This window comes from Esox lucius, chromosome 16 (assembly GCF_011004845.1).
Source record: "Esox lucius isolate fEsoLuc1 chromosome 16, fEsoLuc1.pri, whole genome shotgun sequence".
Taxonomy (NCBI): Eukaryota; Metazoa; Chordata; class Actinopteri; order Esociformes; family Esocidae; genus Esox; species Esox lucius.
In genome coordinates, this window is record NC_047584.1 from 24637616 (window position 1) to 24652373 (window position 14758).

General features: G+C 43.3%; 1 protein-coding gene across 1 annotated transcript; it reads left to right on the forward strand.

Moving 5' to 3' along the window:
* Positions 1 to 6206: 6206 nt before the first annotated feature.
* On the forward strand, positions 6207 to 7642 carry LOC117592829. Its single transcript, XM_034286940.1, has 2 exons — positions 6207 to 6726; positions 6857 to 7642. The coding sequence occupies exons 1-2, from the start codon at positions 6388 to 6390 to the stop codon at positions 7508 to 7510; spliced, it is 993 nt and encodes a 330-aa protein (XP_034142831.1). The 5' UTR covers positions 6207 to 6387; the 3' UTR covers positions 7511 to 7642.
* Positions 7643 to 14758: the final 7116 nt, after the last annotated feature.

A 14758-nucleotide genomic window follows, 5' to 3' on the forward strand; every position in this document is an offset into this window, starting at 1 on the left:
TAACCTTAAAGTGGTATACCAATAAATTTACAAAGTTATGTGATGTCATACCACTGGGACACGGTCTCATAAAGCACGTTTTTCAGCCAGTCAGCATTCAGAATTCAAATCCTCCTGTTAATAATAGCTTAAAGACATCTCAAGTTGCTGCCTGATGATTCTTGCTGCGACTGCCAACACCCCTCATGTCCTTGCCTACCTGGTTATGAATCTGACTTGGTTTCTGTTTAAAGGCTCTGGACACATGCATTTATTGACCTGCTGGTGAAAGATACAAAAACATTGACATGGCCCAAATGGTAATCTTACAATCATCACACAACACAGCCGGAAGAGCACTGGCCACCCCTCAGAGTCTGGTTCCTCTCAAGGTTTCTTCCTAGGTTTTGACCCTACAAGGGAGTTCTTCCTAACAACTCTGTTGTTGCTTACTCTTTGGGGTTTCAGGCTAGGTATCTGAAAAACCCCTTTGTGACAACTGCTAATGTGAAAGGGGCTTTTTAAATTAAATGTTATTGATTGTGAAGATCCTTGACTGTCCCCTCCATAGCCTAGAATTGAACCCCATTGAAAATCCCTGTGGACACCTGAATATTGCAGTTCACTACGCGAGCCGTACAATCTCTGAGTTTACAATTTTTCTCAGTCGCTTTGGTACATTTCTTAAATCATCCTTAATGTATGCAAAACTGTAAGAGTATTTTTCGGAGAAAAAAAAACTGAGTACAAACTGCACCACACAACGGATTACCTGCAAAAGCCTGGAACTTTCATCTCTCAAAAGCAAATATTTATGTCAATGATATCAGTGCAGTCAGAATGACAAGTCCTTGTGTCAATGTTCACAGACAAGAAAGTCAAAATGCTTTGCCAAGTTGTCAATACAGCAGTGTACTCTGTATTTCCTGATGTCAACTATGGCTATGGTTTTGATGACAATAATTGAAAATGCACAAGGCTACACTTTTTCTGTATGGCACATATCAATTTCAACAATACAAAGTTAGCCAACAGGGTCATCTGAGAATGTTACTGGCTGAGTACGGACACCTTCCACCTCCATGCTGAGTAGAACTCCTCAGCCTGGTTGAGGAGTGGGGATTAGGGAGAGAGGAAGTCCATCAGCATACTGTAGTGGGTCACCAACCACTGCCTGGTGGTGTTTGAGTGCTGGAAACTCACATTATTCCAAATTACCACATACTTTGCTAAATCATCTCGAAACTGACCCCTCTCATCATCAGGTATGAGACCTCCGTGGAAGGTCGTTAAGAAGGTGAGGAGATGCCGTGTGCTGTATGGCCCTATAAGGGGAATACGAGTTAGCACACCATGCTCTGAAAAGACAGCACACATATAGATTTTCCCTCCCTGTTGGCCTGGCACATCCACAGTAGCTCTGTGGCCGATGATATTTCGACCATGCCTTCTGTTTTTTGGCCAGGTTAATTAAAGCCAGCCTCATCCAGTTATATGAGGTGGTTCACTTGATTCCAGTTCCATTGTATGCCATATCCCAGAAGATACAAAATGAGTTTTATAAATTATATGTGTTTTCATTTTGGACAAGATACAGTTATTTCAAATTTATACGCATCACATGTTCTTTTCCACAGCCATAACAAATTTGTTAAGGTTCCTGGCAATTTGTTAAAAATAATATTAAATTGCTTTTATGATGTGCATAAGTGACTAGATCATGTGGAGGTGGAACAAGTCGTTTTGAGAATTTCAATTGCTGTCTGAGAAATGTACCAAAGTGACTGAGAAAAACTGTAAAATAATCTACAAGGGAGAATGGGAGAAACTGCCCAAATCCAGATGTGCAAAGCTAGAGGAACACATAAGAAGGCTCAAAGTTGTAATCACTGCCAAAGGTGGTTCTACAAGAAATATGTACATGTGGAGAATACTTTTCAAAAGCACTGCAGGTAGACTAGAAATGTAAATATTTCAATTTAGCCAACTTTCGTTTTGCTAAGGTATTATTTCCAAATAGTTAAAGTAAGAGAATTGGTTTGGGAAAGGCTTAAAACAAAACGGCAGTACATAATCAACTTGAAAGTGTCTGCACAAGCAAAAGATAATGTCTCTCCATGGATTTCAACTCACAGTCTTCAGAGTCTAAGTCCATTGCTTTTCATTATACATTTATTTTCCCTGATTTCCTCCCCAATTTCCCGATTTCCAATTCCTAAATAAAACTCTGTCTCACCAGAGCAACTCCCAGCAGACATTCAATGCAACTTTTCAGTTACCTAATAAGCAAATGATATAACTACCAGTGCCAGCTAGCTAATGATCTCACCTAGAAGAAAGAACTTGGTGGCAGATGTTCGGCGTAAACACTGTCTTTTTATTGGATAGACACTGCACTGATACGATTATATTAGGGGACAACAGTGTAGAGGAGTTAATCAGTGAAATTAGTGAGGGAGAAGATCTTGAGTCAACAAAATGAAAATAAAATATACTGGCGACAACAGAGCGGTGGAAATGATGACAATATATAACTGTATACTTGCAATTGTAGTTAACAGCTCTTTAGGAGCACAGTTGGCAGACTAGACTTTTAGCATAACCTGTTGGAAAGCAAGCAAACTCGTCGCTTCATGGGTTGCACATACTGTAGCACTGTTTCAGGATTGTTGTCAAACTGACCTTTCTGCTTTCATTCTCAATGAGATATGATGAAGATTTGGTGGCAAGTGCATTAAAGATTTTCTTTAGCACAAAGCCATCTCTAAAGGCAAGTCATTTTTAGCTAAACCGTTTTCTAACTCAGACAAAACAGTAATTAGCCTCTGTTTAAAGTCATTAGCCTTTTACATTTTTGACCATCATGGCTACATAACTAAGTGTCTGGAAATGATATCACAGGCTCCCAAGCTGCCAGAAGGAGGAGTTGGAGCATGAAGAGGCAATGGATTCATATTTAATACCTAACACCCAAAACCCAGACACCGCTGGCCAATTATACTGCCCTCTGTTGGACTCCTGGGCATTCCTTTCCATATTGTCCTCTTAAACTGACAGGCTATTTCTGCTACACATAAAAAGTTAAAGTAAGAAGTCTACTTATGGGGGAAAATGAGGGAAAGATTTGAATTAAGCACAATAGTTTATTTTAAATTAATGCGGGATGAATCCCATGTGTAACACCAGTGAAAATACAACAGTGTCCCTAGTGGCCAGTTCCCAAATTATCTATAAATGTATTCCCCACGTGGATGAACGTCTAATATTGACCTCAATATGGTGTGATCTGCCCACCCACACACACACACACACACACACCGACACACACAGTCCAATAGCGCTTTAGTATGCTGTTCAAAAACACTCTCAGCAATTACTCAGTGAACACAATACACAGTCACCATGCGCAGGGGAGAGCAGTTGGCAGCTAAAGGAAGTCTGAGTGCAATTTCCTCTTTATGAGAAACAGAGGGAGTCCTGAGGCCTGGGGAGGGGAAAGAAGAGGGAGGAAAGAATGAGGGGAAGAAATCCCTTTGTTTAATTCAGACGATCTATCATCCTTCAAAGCTGCAGCAGCCAGTGAAGGTTTTAAACTGTGTTTACTGGCCCCACTCCATTAGCTTGTTCAGACTGCTATTACTCATTACCCTCTACGCACATATACACACACAGAAAAACACACTCACGCGTGCACACATACACACAAAGACATACGCAACTATTAGGTGTTGGACAGGAGAAAAGAGGTAATTGAATTACTCTTTATAAACACAGTATCCTCAGGGAGGGCTGAACTGGTTGTTTCCTGACTCATTTCACTGAATAACACACACAGACACACACACACAAATGCATGCACGCACACACACACACACACACACACATGCACATACACACTCAAACATGCACGCATAGCACGCACAAACACACACACACACACACAAACACACACACATAGCATGCACAAACACACACAAAGCACAACACACACAGACACACACACATAGCACGCACAAACACATACAAAGCACAACACACACAGACACATACCCACACACACACACAGACACACGTCTTTCACCTGCCATACAAACACACACACTCACACACACTCACACACATACACACAGCACACACACACACATACACACAGCACACATGCAGGCAGGCAGGCATCCATGCACGCACACACACACACACACACACCTACACACATCTTTTTCAACTGACAAACACACAAAAAGCATAGCACACAGCACAGCATTACACACACGCACACACACACACACACACTCACGAGCACACGCATAGCACAGTACACAGGCCACACACACACACCGACCTCCAGAGTAGGAAAGAGGCCTCACTTGCCGTCGCCATTTGTTTAAAGCCCTATCAAGTGAACGAGTGAGCCTGTGTGAGAGAGTGCGAGTATGATCTGTGAATGGTGTTTTGACTAGGGATGTGCTAGTCGGCCTTTAGACTGAGAGTTAAAGGATGAATGGGTCACAGCAGACGCGAAAAAAAATACTACCAGAAGGAGAGGGGCCTGCATTTGCTGGGCACTCAAAGACAAATCAATCAGCAAAAAGGACTTTGCAAAGCAATCCTTTCCTCTTGACTCCGGAAGGTAAAAATGTCCCGAAGTCAAACTATGGCTTCTGGCCTGTCTTGCTGTTGTGTGTCCGGAGCAGCTGTGCCTGGTGTCTATTAGTTTAATGAGCCAGTAATACAGGAGGTTTCTACCACATACACTTGTTGTGAGAAGCCTTCAATCTTTCAGAAGAAAGCCTTCACTCGCTGCAAGTTGGAACCAACACCGGTTCTTTCAGAGCGATGTAATACGGAATCATGCTGGGTGTAATTTGGAACCGAGACCAAATGTTTTCACACATAACCGTTGATGGTTCTTCATGGCAGTCCATCAAAAAACTGTTTTTTACCGGTGCTTTGGTTCTATTCACTCACGTATTTGGTAACATCTCACCGAACTTTGTACTTAAAACATAACAGATCATAAAAAAAAATCTCAACTCTAAGTACATCTGACATTGACTGAGTACAAAAACATCTAGACTTAGTACAAATGGAAGGTTCATAACCTTTGATAAGATTTTCTTATCTATTGTTAAAATATATTTTACTATCACTGCGCTCATTGTTCCTAATTGATCATCACTCAAACATTTGGTTAATATACTGCATGTATTTTACGCTGATTTGTCTGCTATGTTCAGACTGAAAAGTACAGAATCACCATCCTTAGGCCATAGATTGGTATGTGATCTCTTAGGGATTCAAACCCAAATCCTTGATATTGGTAGTGCGAGCCACAAAAGACCAATGCATTGCTTATCTACTATACAATACTGTGATTACAGTTTTTTTCAGTCGCTAACAATGGTTTGTCCAAACAGTAGTCACATTTTCAAAACTCTAAACACAATTAGCACAGCATCGGTCTTTTGTGGCAAGCTATACAGACAAGCTATACCTCCCAACAAAATTATGGATTGTTTTTGTAGTATTTACAAATGTTAACACACAACATCCCACAATAGCAAAAACAATATTCCAAACCTTAAATACAGTATAAAAACCTCTGCTTCTGAAATGATATCAGTTCAAAAACAAAATATATCAAAAATATATCTCAGCTGATAATAAACAAACAATTGAATAATTGACACAGCTGATTTATGTTTGGTGAATTGGGCCAACCACAGCTGATTCCAGTCTGGCTTAGACTCAGTGGCAGGGGCTTATTTTTTCTATTACTATAAAAGGAGGACTTTAAGGAGTGATGTTTTTGGAAACAGTAACAGAAAAAGACAAACATTGTAATGTCTGGACGAGGAAGAGGAAGAGCAAGGGGCCCAGGGAGAAGACCAGGTCCAGTGAGAGATGCAGAAGGAGGTGCAGTGAGAGGTGGAGGTGCAGTAAGAGGTGCAGTGAGAGGAGCAGTAAGAGGTGCAGTGAGAGGAGCAGTAAGAGGTGCAGTGAGAGGAGCAGTAAGAGGTGCAGTGAGAGGTGGAGGTGCAGTGAGAGGAGCAGTAAGAGGTGCAGTGAGAGGTGGAGGTGCAGTGAGAGGAGCAGTAAGAGGTGCAGTGAGAGGAGCAGTGAGAGGAGCAGTGAGAGGTGCAGGTGCAGGCCCAAGGAGAGGGCAAGGTAGAGGTGTAAGAATGCGTGGTGGTGGCATTCCAAGGGCTGCAAGAACAGTTGTCAGTGATGAAATTCGTGCCACTATCATTGACCATGTAATCAACCACGGTCTCTCACTAAGAGAGGCTGGTGAAAGAGTCCAACCCAATTTGAGTCGGTCAACGGTTGCCTCCATTATTCGCATCTTTCAACAAACCAACAGGTAAGTATTGCATTTTACATGGTTTGTTTCTATTCTCATTTGACATGTCAATAAGGTCATACAGTAATGCATATGTTGATATTTTTATTTTTCTCTACAGAATGCAACGTCTTCCACCCTCTGGGGGAAGAGGAAAGCTCCTCAATAATGATCAAGAGCTTGCCATTGTAGAAATGTTTGTTGCAAATAATGCAATTAAACTGCATGAAATCAAAACTAGAATTGTGGAGGACCATGAGATATTTGCCAATATAGAAAGCATCAGCCTCACAACCATTACGCGGACATTGTCCAAACACCGAGTGCGGATGAAGCAGCTCTACACTGTTCCCTTTGAAAGGAACAGTGAGAGAGTCAAGGAGCTACGACGACAATATGTCCAGGTATAGTGTATATTCAATTCAATGTCCAGTTATATAACCTTTGCACTTTGCAAGTAGGTTACCTACACAGTAATAGGTTACAGTACAGTATGGTAGACACAGTAATGACATGACTTAAACTTTGTTTCAGAGAGTTATGGAATTGGAAGCCAACCAGGCCCCTCATGAATTCATTTACATCGATGAGGCAGGATTCAATCTGTCCAAAAGGCGTCGACGTGGACGAAATATAATTGGAAAAAGGGCCACAGTTGATGTGCCAGGACAGAGAGGGGCAAACATTACTATGTGTGCAGCAATGGCAAATACAGGATTACTCCTTCACAGATGCCAGGTTGGACCTTATAATACTGAGCGCCTCCTTGCGTTTCTTAATGATCTCCACCAGCGCCTGGTACCAGAGCAGGGTCAGGAGAGTGAAAACATGAGGACCTTTGTAATTACCTGGGACAATGTTGCTTTCCATCATTCACAAGCAATAACAGCATGGTTTGAAGTCCACCCAGTACTGGTGAGTCTCTTCCTTCCACCCTATTCACCTTTCCTCAACCCCATAGAGGAGTTCTTTTCTGCATGGAGGTGGAAGGTTTATGACCATCAGCCACATGACCAGATTTCCCTACTTGAAGCCATGGATGCTGGATGCAGGGATATCACAGTTCAAGATTGCCAAGGGTGGATCCGACATACCAAGCGGTTTTATCCCAGGTGCATCGCCTTAGATGATATCAGATGTGATGTTGACGAAAACATGTGGCCTAACCCTGAAGATCGCAGGGATTAGATACATAAATTTTGTGCCATTTTTAGTTCCCCCCCTTTTTATTTGGGCTTTTTGCTGGTTTTTTTTGGTCACAATGCTCTTGTGTTTCATGGATATTTTGTAAATAAACCTTGAATATAAAATAAACCTTGTCTGTTCTACTGTACCTTCTTTGGTAAACAGTTACTGTAAGAAATAACTGATTTGCTTTTTACTGGAATGCGTTTGAATGTGAACATTACTGTACATGTGCCCATACAGTTCCAAACCAATAAATTTAGTGTAAACGGTGGATTGCATGTTACATGAAACATAAAAATCTATGCAGTTTTTATAATTTTAACAATAGCCAGAATTTTGAAACCTGGTGTACTTCGTTTGACTGCATGTACCTTGTGAAGTGAAAACAAATGTTACTCTTTGACAGAATTATTTCATTTTGAGACAGATTTCCAGTGTTTTGGTAAAGTTAGTGTGTGTAGAGAAAAACATGTTCTGTTTTGAAATTAAGAGTTAGTATATATTTAACAAAATGTGTTTTTGAGAAGAAAATGAACAATTTGGCCAATTGTGTTTTGTAGGTGTGAGTCTGTGTTAAGAGTTTAGAAAAATTATCTAAAGTATGGGCAAGCGCTTGTTAGCGATTGAAAAAAACTGTAACAGGACCTGATTGCCATCCATAGTAGTAACCACAACAGGTAACTATATAACCTTATAAACCATGTGAACACTGACAATGTCTTTCAACATAAAGCAGGATAGATAGCAAGGCAGTGGAATAAATCTACGATTCCCTGGACATGGTCAAAAATGTAAACTGCTGTGAACCATCACAAGTAAATTTTTGTTGATAAAGAATGCTGCTACTGAGCCAAAACCTGACAGTGTCGGTGCACCATCATTGGCCAGTGAGCTACAGTCTATGTGCCTGGACAATGTGAGGGAAACACATTCCTGTGTGAAGCCAAATCCCAAGATGGGTTGGGAGGACATAAGCCCCTTCTTGGGTCTTACAATGCTGTGTCTGCAAACCTTATTGAGTTCCTCATGTGTGATAATGTTAGTTTCCACCATTCAGAGGCCTAGACCTGGCCCCATGATCTCTTTTCATGATGGCGGTGGAAGGTCTATGACCGCCGTCCCCATGAGCATGTCACCCTCCTACAGCTCATGGATAAGACATGGCATGACATCACTAGTGACCAATGTCAGGTTTGGGTTTGCAATGCCAAAATATTTTTCCCGCAGTGCATGGCAAAATGAAAACATTCATTGTGTCATCGACAAGTTATCATGGCCAAATGCCCAAGGCAGAATTCATGCAAATTAGTGTAGTGTTTGCTAAACTTTGACATCTATTTTATTTATTCCTGATAATATTTGTTACAATTGATTGGACAAGAAAACATTTTACAGTTAAATAAACTTTTTTTGCGTCAATGATTGTAGAGGATGTCTACATTGACCAAACTTGATTATGTGATAGAAATTATGGAAATCATTTTCTGCAATTTGTGAAGGGTAATGTACGGTCAGAGTTTTGTCTAATCCTTCACATAGAGTTGATCAGGTTGTTGATTGTGGCCTGTGGACTGTTGGTCCACTCCTCTTTAATGGCTGTGCGAAGTTGCAGAATATTGACAGGACCTGGAACACGCTGTCGTAAACGCCGATCCAGAGCATCCCAAACATGATCAATGGGTGACATGTCTGGCGAGTATGCTGGCCATGCAAGAACTGGGATGTTTTCAGCTTCCAGGAATTGTGTACAGAACCTTGCAACATGGGGCAGTGCATTATCAGGCTGCAACATGAGGTGATGGTCGTGGATGAATGGGCCTCAGGATCTTGTCATGGTATCTCTGTGCATTCAAAATGCCATTAATAAAATGCTCCTCTGTTCCTTTGCGGCGCCCCCTCCTGTCCCAGCCGTTTCGCCGCCCTTTCCTGTCCCAGCCTCGGCGGCACCCTCTCCAGCCCCGGCCACTCTGCCGCCCCGGCCTGTTCCTGACTCTCCGCCAGCTCCGCCTCCCCGGGCCTGTCCCGACGGCTCAGCCGCTCCGGCCTGCTCCTGACCCTCCGCCGGCTCTCCCGGCTCCTGGCCCTCCAGCAGCTCCTGGCCCTGCACCGGCTCCTGGCCCTCCGCCGGCTCCTGACCCTCCACCAACTCTCCCGGCTCCTGACCCTCCGCCAGCTCCGTCTCCCCGGCCTGTCCTGGCGGCTCCGGGTGCTGAGCCTCCACCTGTCCGGCAGTCGTCGTCCCGCCCCCCACGCCTGCTGGGCTGTTCCCGGTCTTGCAGTCGGGAGCGCGCGCCTTTGGGGAGGTGTACTGTCATGTCCTGGGCTGGGGTCAGAGTCAGGACAGGACGGAAGGTGGTGCCTTTAGCCACCTCTGGTCCTTTTGGTCTCCCCAACTGGAGGCAGGTGTAAATGGTTGATCGTTTCCTCCCATTGGGGACCCTATTTATGTTCTATGTGTGGCCACACCTGGTGTGGTTCGTTTTGGTTTTGTGTTTCTACTGGATGCCCTACGTCACTGGTTGATGCTTTTGTTTTGTTTTGTCTTCCTTTTTGATTAAATATGGATTACGTCCACCATTCTGTCTCTGCGCCTGTGTCCTACCACCACCACGACCGTGACAATGCTGGATGTGGAGGTCCTGGGCTAGTGTGGTTACACGTGGTCTGCGGTTGTGAGGGCGTTTGGATGTACTGCCATATTCTCTCAAACGTCTTTGGAGACGGCTTATGGTAGAGAAATGAACATAAAATTAACGGGCAACAGCTCTGGTGGACATTCCTGCATTCAGCATGCCAATTGCACGCTCCCTCAAAACTTGCAACATCTGTGGCATTATGCTGTGTGATGGAACCGCACATTTTAGAGTGGCCTTTTATTGTGGCCAGCCTAAGGCACACCTGTGCAATAATCATGCTGTCTAATCAGCCTCTTGATATGCCACACCTGTGAGGTGGATGGATCATCTCGGCAAAGGAGAAGTGCTCGCTAACACAAATTTAGACAGATTTGTGAACAATATTTGAGAGAGATAGGCCATTATAAATGGGGGCAAAAACAAAAGTCTTGCATTTATAATTTTGTTCAGGTTTGACATGTGACTCATGTATTCACACAAATGGCAAAGGTGTTTTCTCAATGACAATTGTGCTCACATATTGAGAGTGGGGTGTAGTGAACGTTTTGGTTATAAATAAGAGACGGGGGGACGCCTGTGCAAACAGTTAATTATGCATATTGGCATAAGTGCTGGTTCGGAACAATACTTACCTGACGTTGGTAATTTGTGCGGTTTTAATAATCACAAAATGGAATTTATAAAGAAATGTAATAAATGACATCCTTCTGTCTTAGTCATTCTGAAGTCAGCCAAGGCCAGTAACATCTGTTTTATTCACACTGATCATTTCACTGTTTTTGATGGAGGGGGAGCTGATCCCAAATAAGTGCCTCTGGGCTGGATGTCATGCAGATCATACAGCAGACCTCCAGGTTCAAGGACATTGTATGTACATAGACAGGGGCCATTCATCACTGACCCACACACACAAACACATACACACAGGACCCTTTACCCAGGGGTATGGAGGACACAACCGCACATAAGTGAACCCATGCCCACGCACAAACACACACACACAAGGGCTCCATTCTCCTCCACCTCCCTCACACCTCAACACTGATTGCCAGACCTTGGTCCAAAGACATTTTCAAACCACAACAGACACAAATAGACTAGTGATAATGACCTGCTCTACTCCACCGTGTTACAATACAGAATTAATATCTCTCTCCCTACCTCTCCCTCTCTACCTCTCTCTCCCTATCCCTGCCTCTCCCTCTCTACCTCTCTCTCCCTCTCCCTGCCTCTCCCTCTCTACCTCTCTCTCCCTCTCTCTCTCTACCTCTTGCTCTTTTCCAGTAGTGACCTTGGCCCCATCTCAGACTTCATAAAACCCCAGAGGCCACTGACTGACTCTAATGGATCCCTGAGGATCTGTCTGGTCGTCAGCTTTGTGAAGTCAGTGAGCGGGTCAACAGGAAAAGAGAGACAGCTCAACGATACATCCTAAATCGACCGGTTTCTTGCAAAGATGTGAACCAATTGAATGCGTGAATACAGTGACACACACACACACACACACACACACACTGGACCTGTATATTCTTAACTCACACATAATCAAAACCCAGTGTCAACAGCGTTGGGGTTTTTCCGTTATTTGTCACTGGGGAAGGCCTTGGTGTGTCTGACTCTTGCCCGCCAGGAGACATTGTTTGAATACTGTGAGATACGGCTGAACAAGCACATCACTTTAAGCTTGGTGTGTATTTGACAGATCATGTGCGTTGGATGTTACATCTGTCTAAGGCAGTGCATTAGACAGAACATCAACAATGGTTCCCAGTGATTTATAGGCTCTGCTTCAACTGTGTGAAGGCAAATAGGATGTATTCCTACTGACCTTCCTCTGTAGCCCTCCTTCCAGCCATTCTCTCTGTCTTTTTTTCTACCTTGTCTTCTTCTCTAGTCTTCTCATTGTCGTCGCCTTGTCGTACTCGTCACCTCTTTCCTATCTCATTCTCTCTTTTATGACACATCTTTAACCTTCTGGGCTTTGACATTGTCAGTCTGACATTTGTAACAATCTGGGCTTTCACAGTGCCTGCTCAAAATGTGTAACCCTCTGGGCTTTCACAGTGCCTGTTCAGAATGTGTAACCCCCTGGGCTTTCACAGTGTCTGCGTGACATATGTAAGCATTAGGGCTTTCACCGTATCTTTTTGACATTTGTAACCACCTGGGCATTCACAGTGTCTGCTCAACATTTTTAACCATCAGGGCTTTCACAGTGTCTGCTCAACATTTTTAACCATCAGGGCTTTCACAGGGGCTGGTCTGTGAAGGTAAGAGCAGTTAGTTGTGTTGTGTGTGTTTTTCTGTGAGGGTGATGTGTCGACAGAAAGTCGTGTCATTGGTGTCAGGGCAGGGATAGAATCCAGACCAATGCCTCACTTCTCATTGGGAGAGAGGAACACCATGGCTGTTGATAGACAACATTGAAAAAAACAGGTCAGAAAGAGAAGACATCAAATCTGGAAGGCTTTGCTCTTCCTCATTTAGTGGGGCAGTTAAATTTCAATACAAAATGTGATAATTGTAAATGGTTGTTGAAGATAATGTGAATGCATACACCAAGAAATATATTACATATGCCTTTCTCTCTAAAACATGGATACACACATGCATACACACACACACACACACAGTTACTCCCCAGAGGTGTTAATGGACTACAGGTGTTCTATCTCTAGGTGTCTGATAAGGAAATAATGTATATGAATCTGAATCTGCTTGGTTTTGCCATCCTGGTCATAACATGCTTTTGCATGCCATGGGGAGAATGCTGATTACAGTAGATTAAATGCAAGCTCAGGCTTGATTCAGACTTCTATTTCCCACGCACATTAACACAAACTCTCCTGCTCTGACCAAACAGTGTTCTGCCCTGTTGTGGAAACGATGTCCTTCAAAGTACCCTAACCTTCCCACGTCTCACCCTTTGTCCCCCTGTCTCACCCCAGTGTGTCTGCCTCACCCAGAGTGTTTGTGTGTGTGTGTGTAATTAGCATGCTTGTTCTCCATATATTTATGGGTCCTGCAGGGCTGGTAGATGGGAGCAGACCCTGTTCCCTACTGAGGACCATCTGGCAGAGACACTCTATTAATATTCACACACAGACACACAGCTAGCAGTTAAACATCCCATAAACCAACTGACAAGCCCATGATAGCTCTGGAAGGGGAGGCAGACAGGAGGAGGCTGGGAAGGGGGAAGCATCAGGAGGACAAAGAGAGGAGAGGAAATACCTGAGCTGTATGTTCATGGTGTTAAGTGGAAAGTACACAACAAATACATGGAACCCATATGGAACCCATACGGAACCCATACGGAACACATACGGAACACATACGGAACACATACGGAACACATACGGAACCCATACCTATTTTCCTGCTGCTGTGTTAATTGCCAGGGGTCAGGACGCCCTGATAACCCCTGATGACCTGTAGTCAATAACAACATGATCAGTTTGACCGGACAAGGGCAGGAACATGGATGTGAACTCAGGGGTGAAACTAGCCCACTGACAGTATTCCATAATGGTACACATTTCAACGCATGGACTTCATAAGGATGTAAATCGACTCAAAGTAGGAAAATGCTTCTTCAGATTGAGGCCAGTGTTGAAGGTTTTAGTGCTGCTGAAACGCAAATACTGTTGATAAGGCATTGCTCCTTTTCCTTACTGCCTCATTGTTGCTGGACAAATACAACTGGTGACTATGGTTACAGCATGTGTGTATCTTGCTCCAGGTTTTTAATTACTCTTTGGACCTTCTGTATGAACACAATGACATTCAATTATCTGTATGAGCATGGCACCAAGTATCTCTTTATGACCTTTAATAACCAGTACACACTTCCTTGTTTACAATAAGCCATTTGAAATGAGCAAATTGATCCATTTTGAAAATGGCATGAAATGAAAAACCTCAAGGCTACATGCATCCCCGTGGAATTGATTTAATTAAAGCACCAAATAAACACTGTTTATTCAAAGCTGATTTACCCCATACCAACATGAAACCCTACCGAATGTTATTAAAACTGTGGATAACACAATGAGCAGAAAAGCCAATATTCCAAGTCTCTGAGCTGAGTAGAAATAGCCCTATGTGTGAGAGTTATAACACGTTGCTCTGTAAGCTCTTTCTCGCCTGGATAACCTTGAATCAAGCCTCAGATGAGAAGAAAAGCTATTTTCACTTCCCTCCCAGACCAGAGGGGCCACAGAGAGACAGAGAGAAAGAAAAGGAGAGAGAAAAGAGAGGAGACGGATAGATGGAGTGAGTGAGAGAGACAAAGAAACAAAGATTGTGAGGAAAGAGAAAGAGAGAGCAGAGAAAGAGGAAACACAGAGTGGGATAGTTTGTGTGAAACCCTGTGAATTCATCAGCTCGGTTGATGTGTCTCCACCCGTTTCCACTCTCAGCTTGAGATGACTTTCACACTGAATGACGGACTAATGAATTTTCACAGTAACTGTAACACCTGCATCATCTCTGTAGCGTGGTTGTCATCTTGCACTACGAGGCTGCATGACTGATTGGGATTTATTTTTTTGTCATCAGTTTCAAAGTGCCTCCATCGAGGGTTATAATATTATTTTTGATTCATCTGTAA

Bases quoted from the DNA above. Each gene is read 5' to 3' on its own strand.
- LOC117592829 (XM_034286940.1), top strand. From the start codon at position 6,388: ATGTCAATAAGGTCATACAGTAATGCATATGTTGATATTTTTATTTTT. The intron at 6,727-6,856 runs GTATAGTGTATA...ACTTTGTTTCAG, and splicing joins TACGACGACAATATGTCCAG to AGAGTTATGGAATTGGAAGC.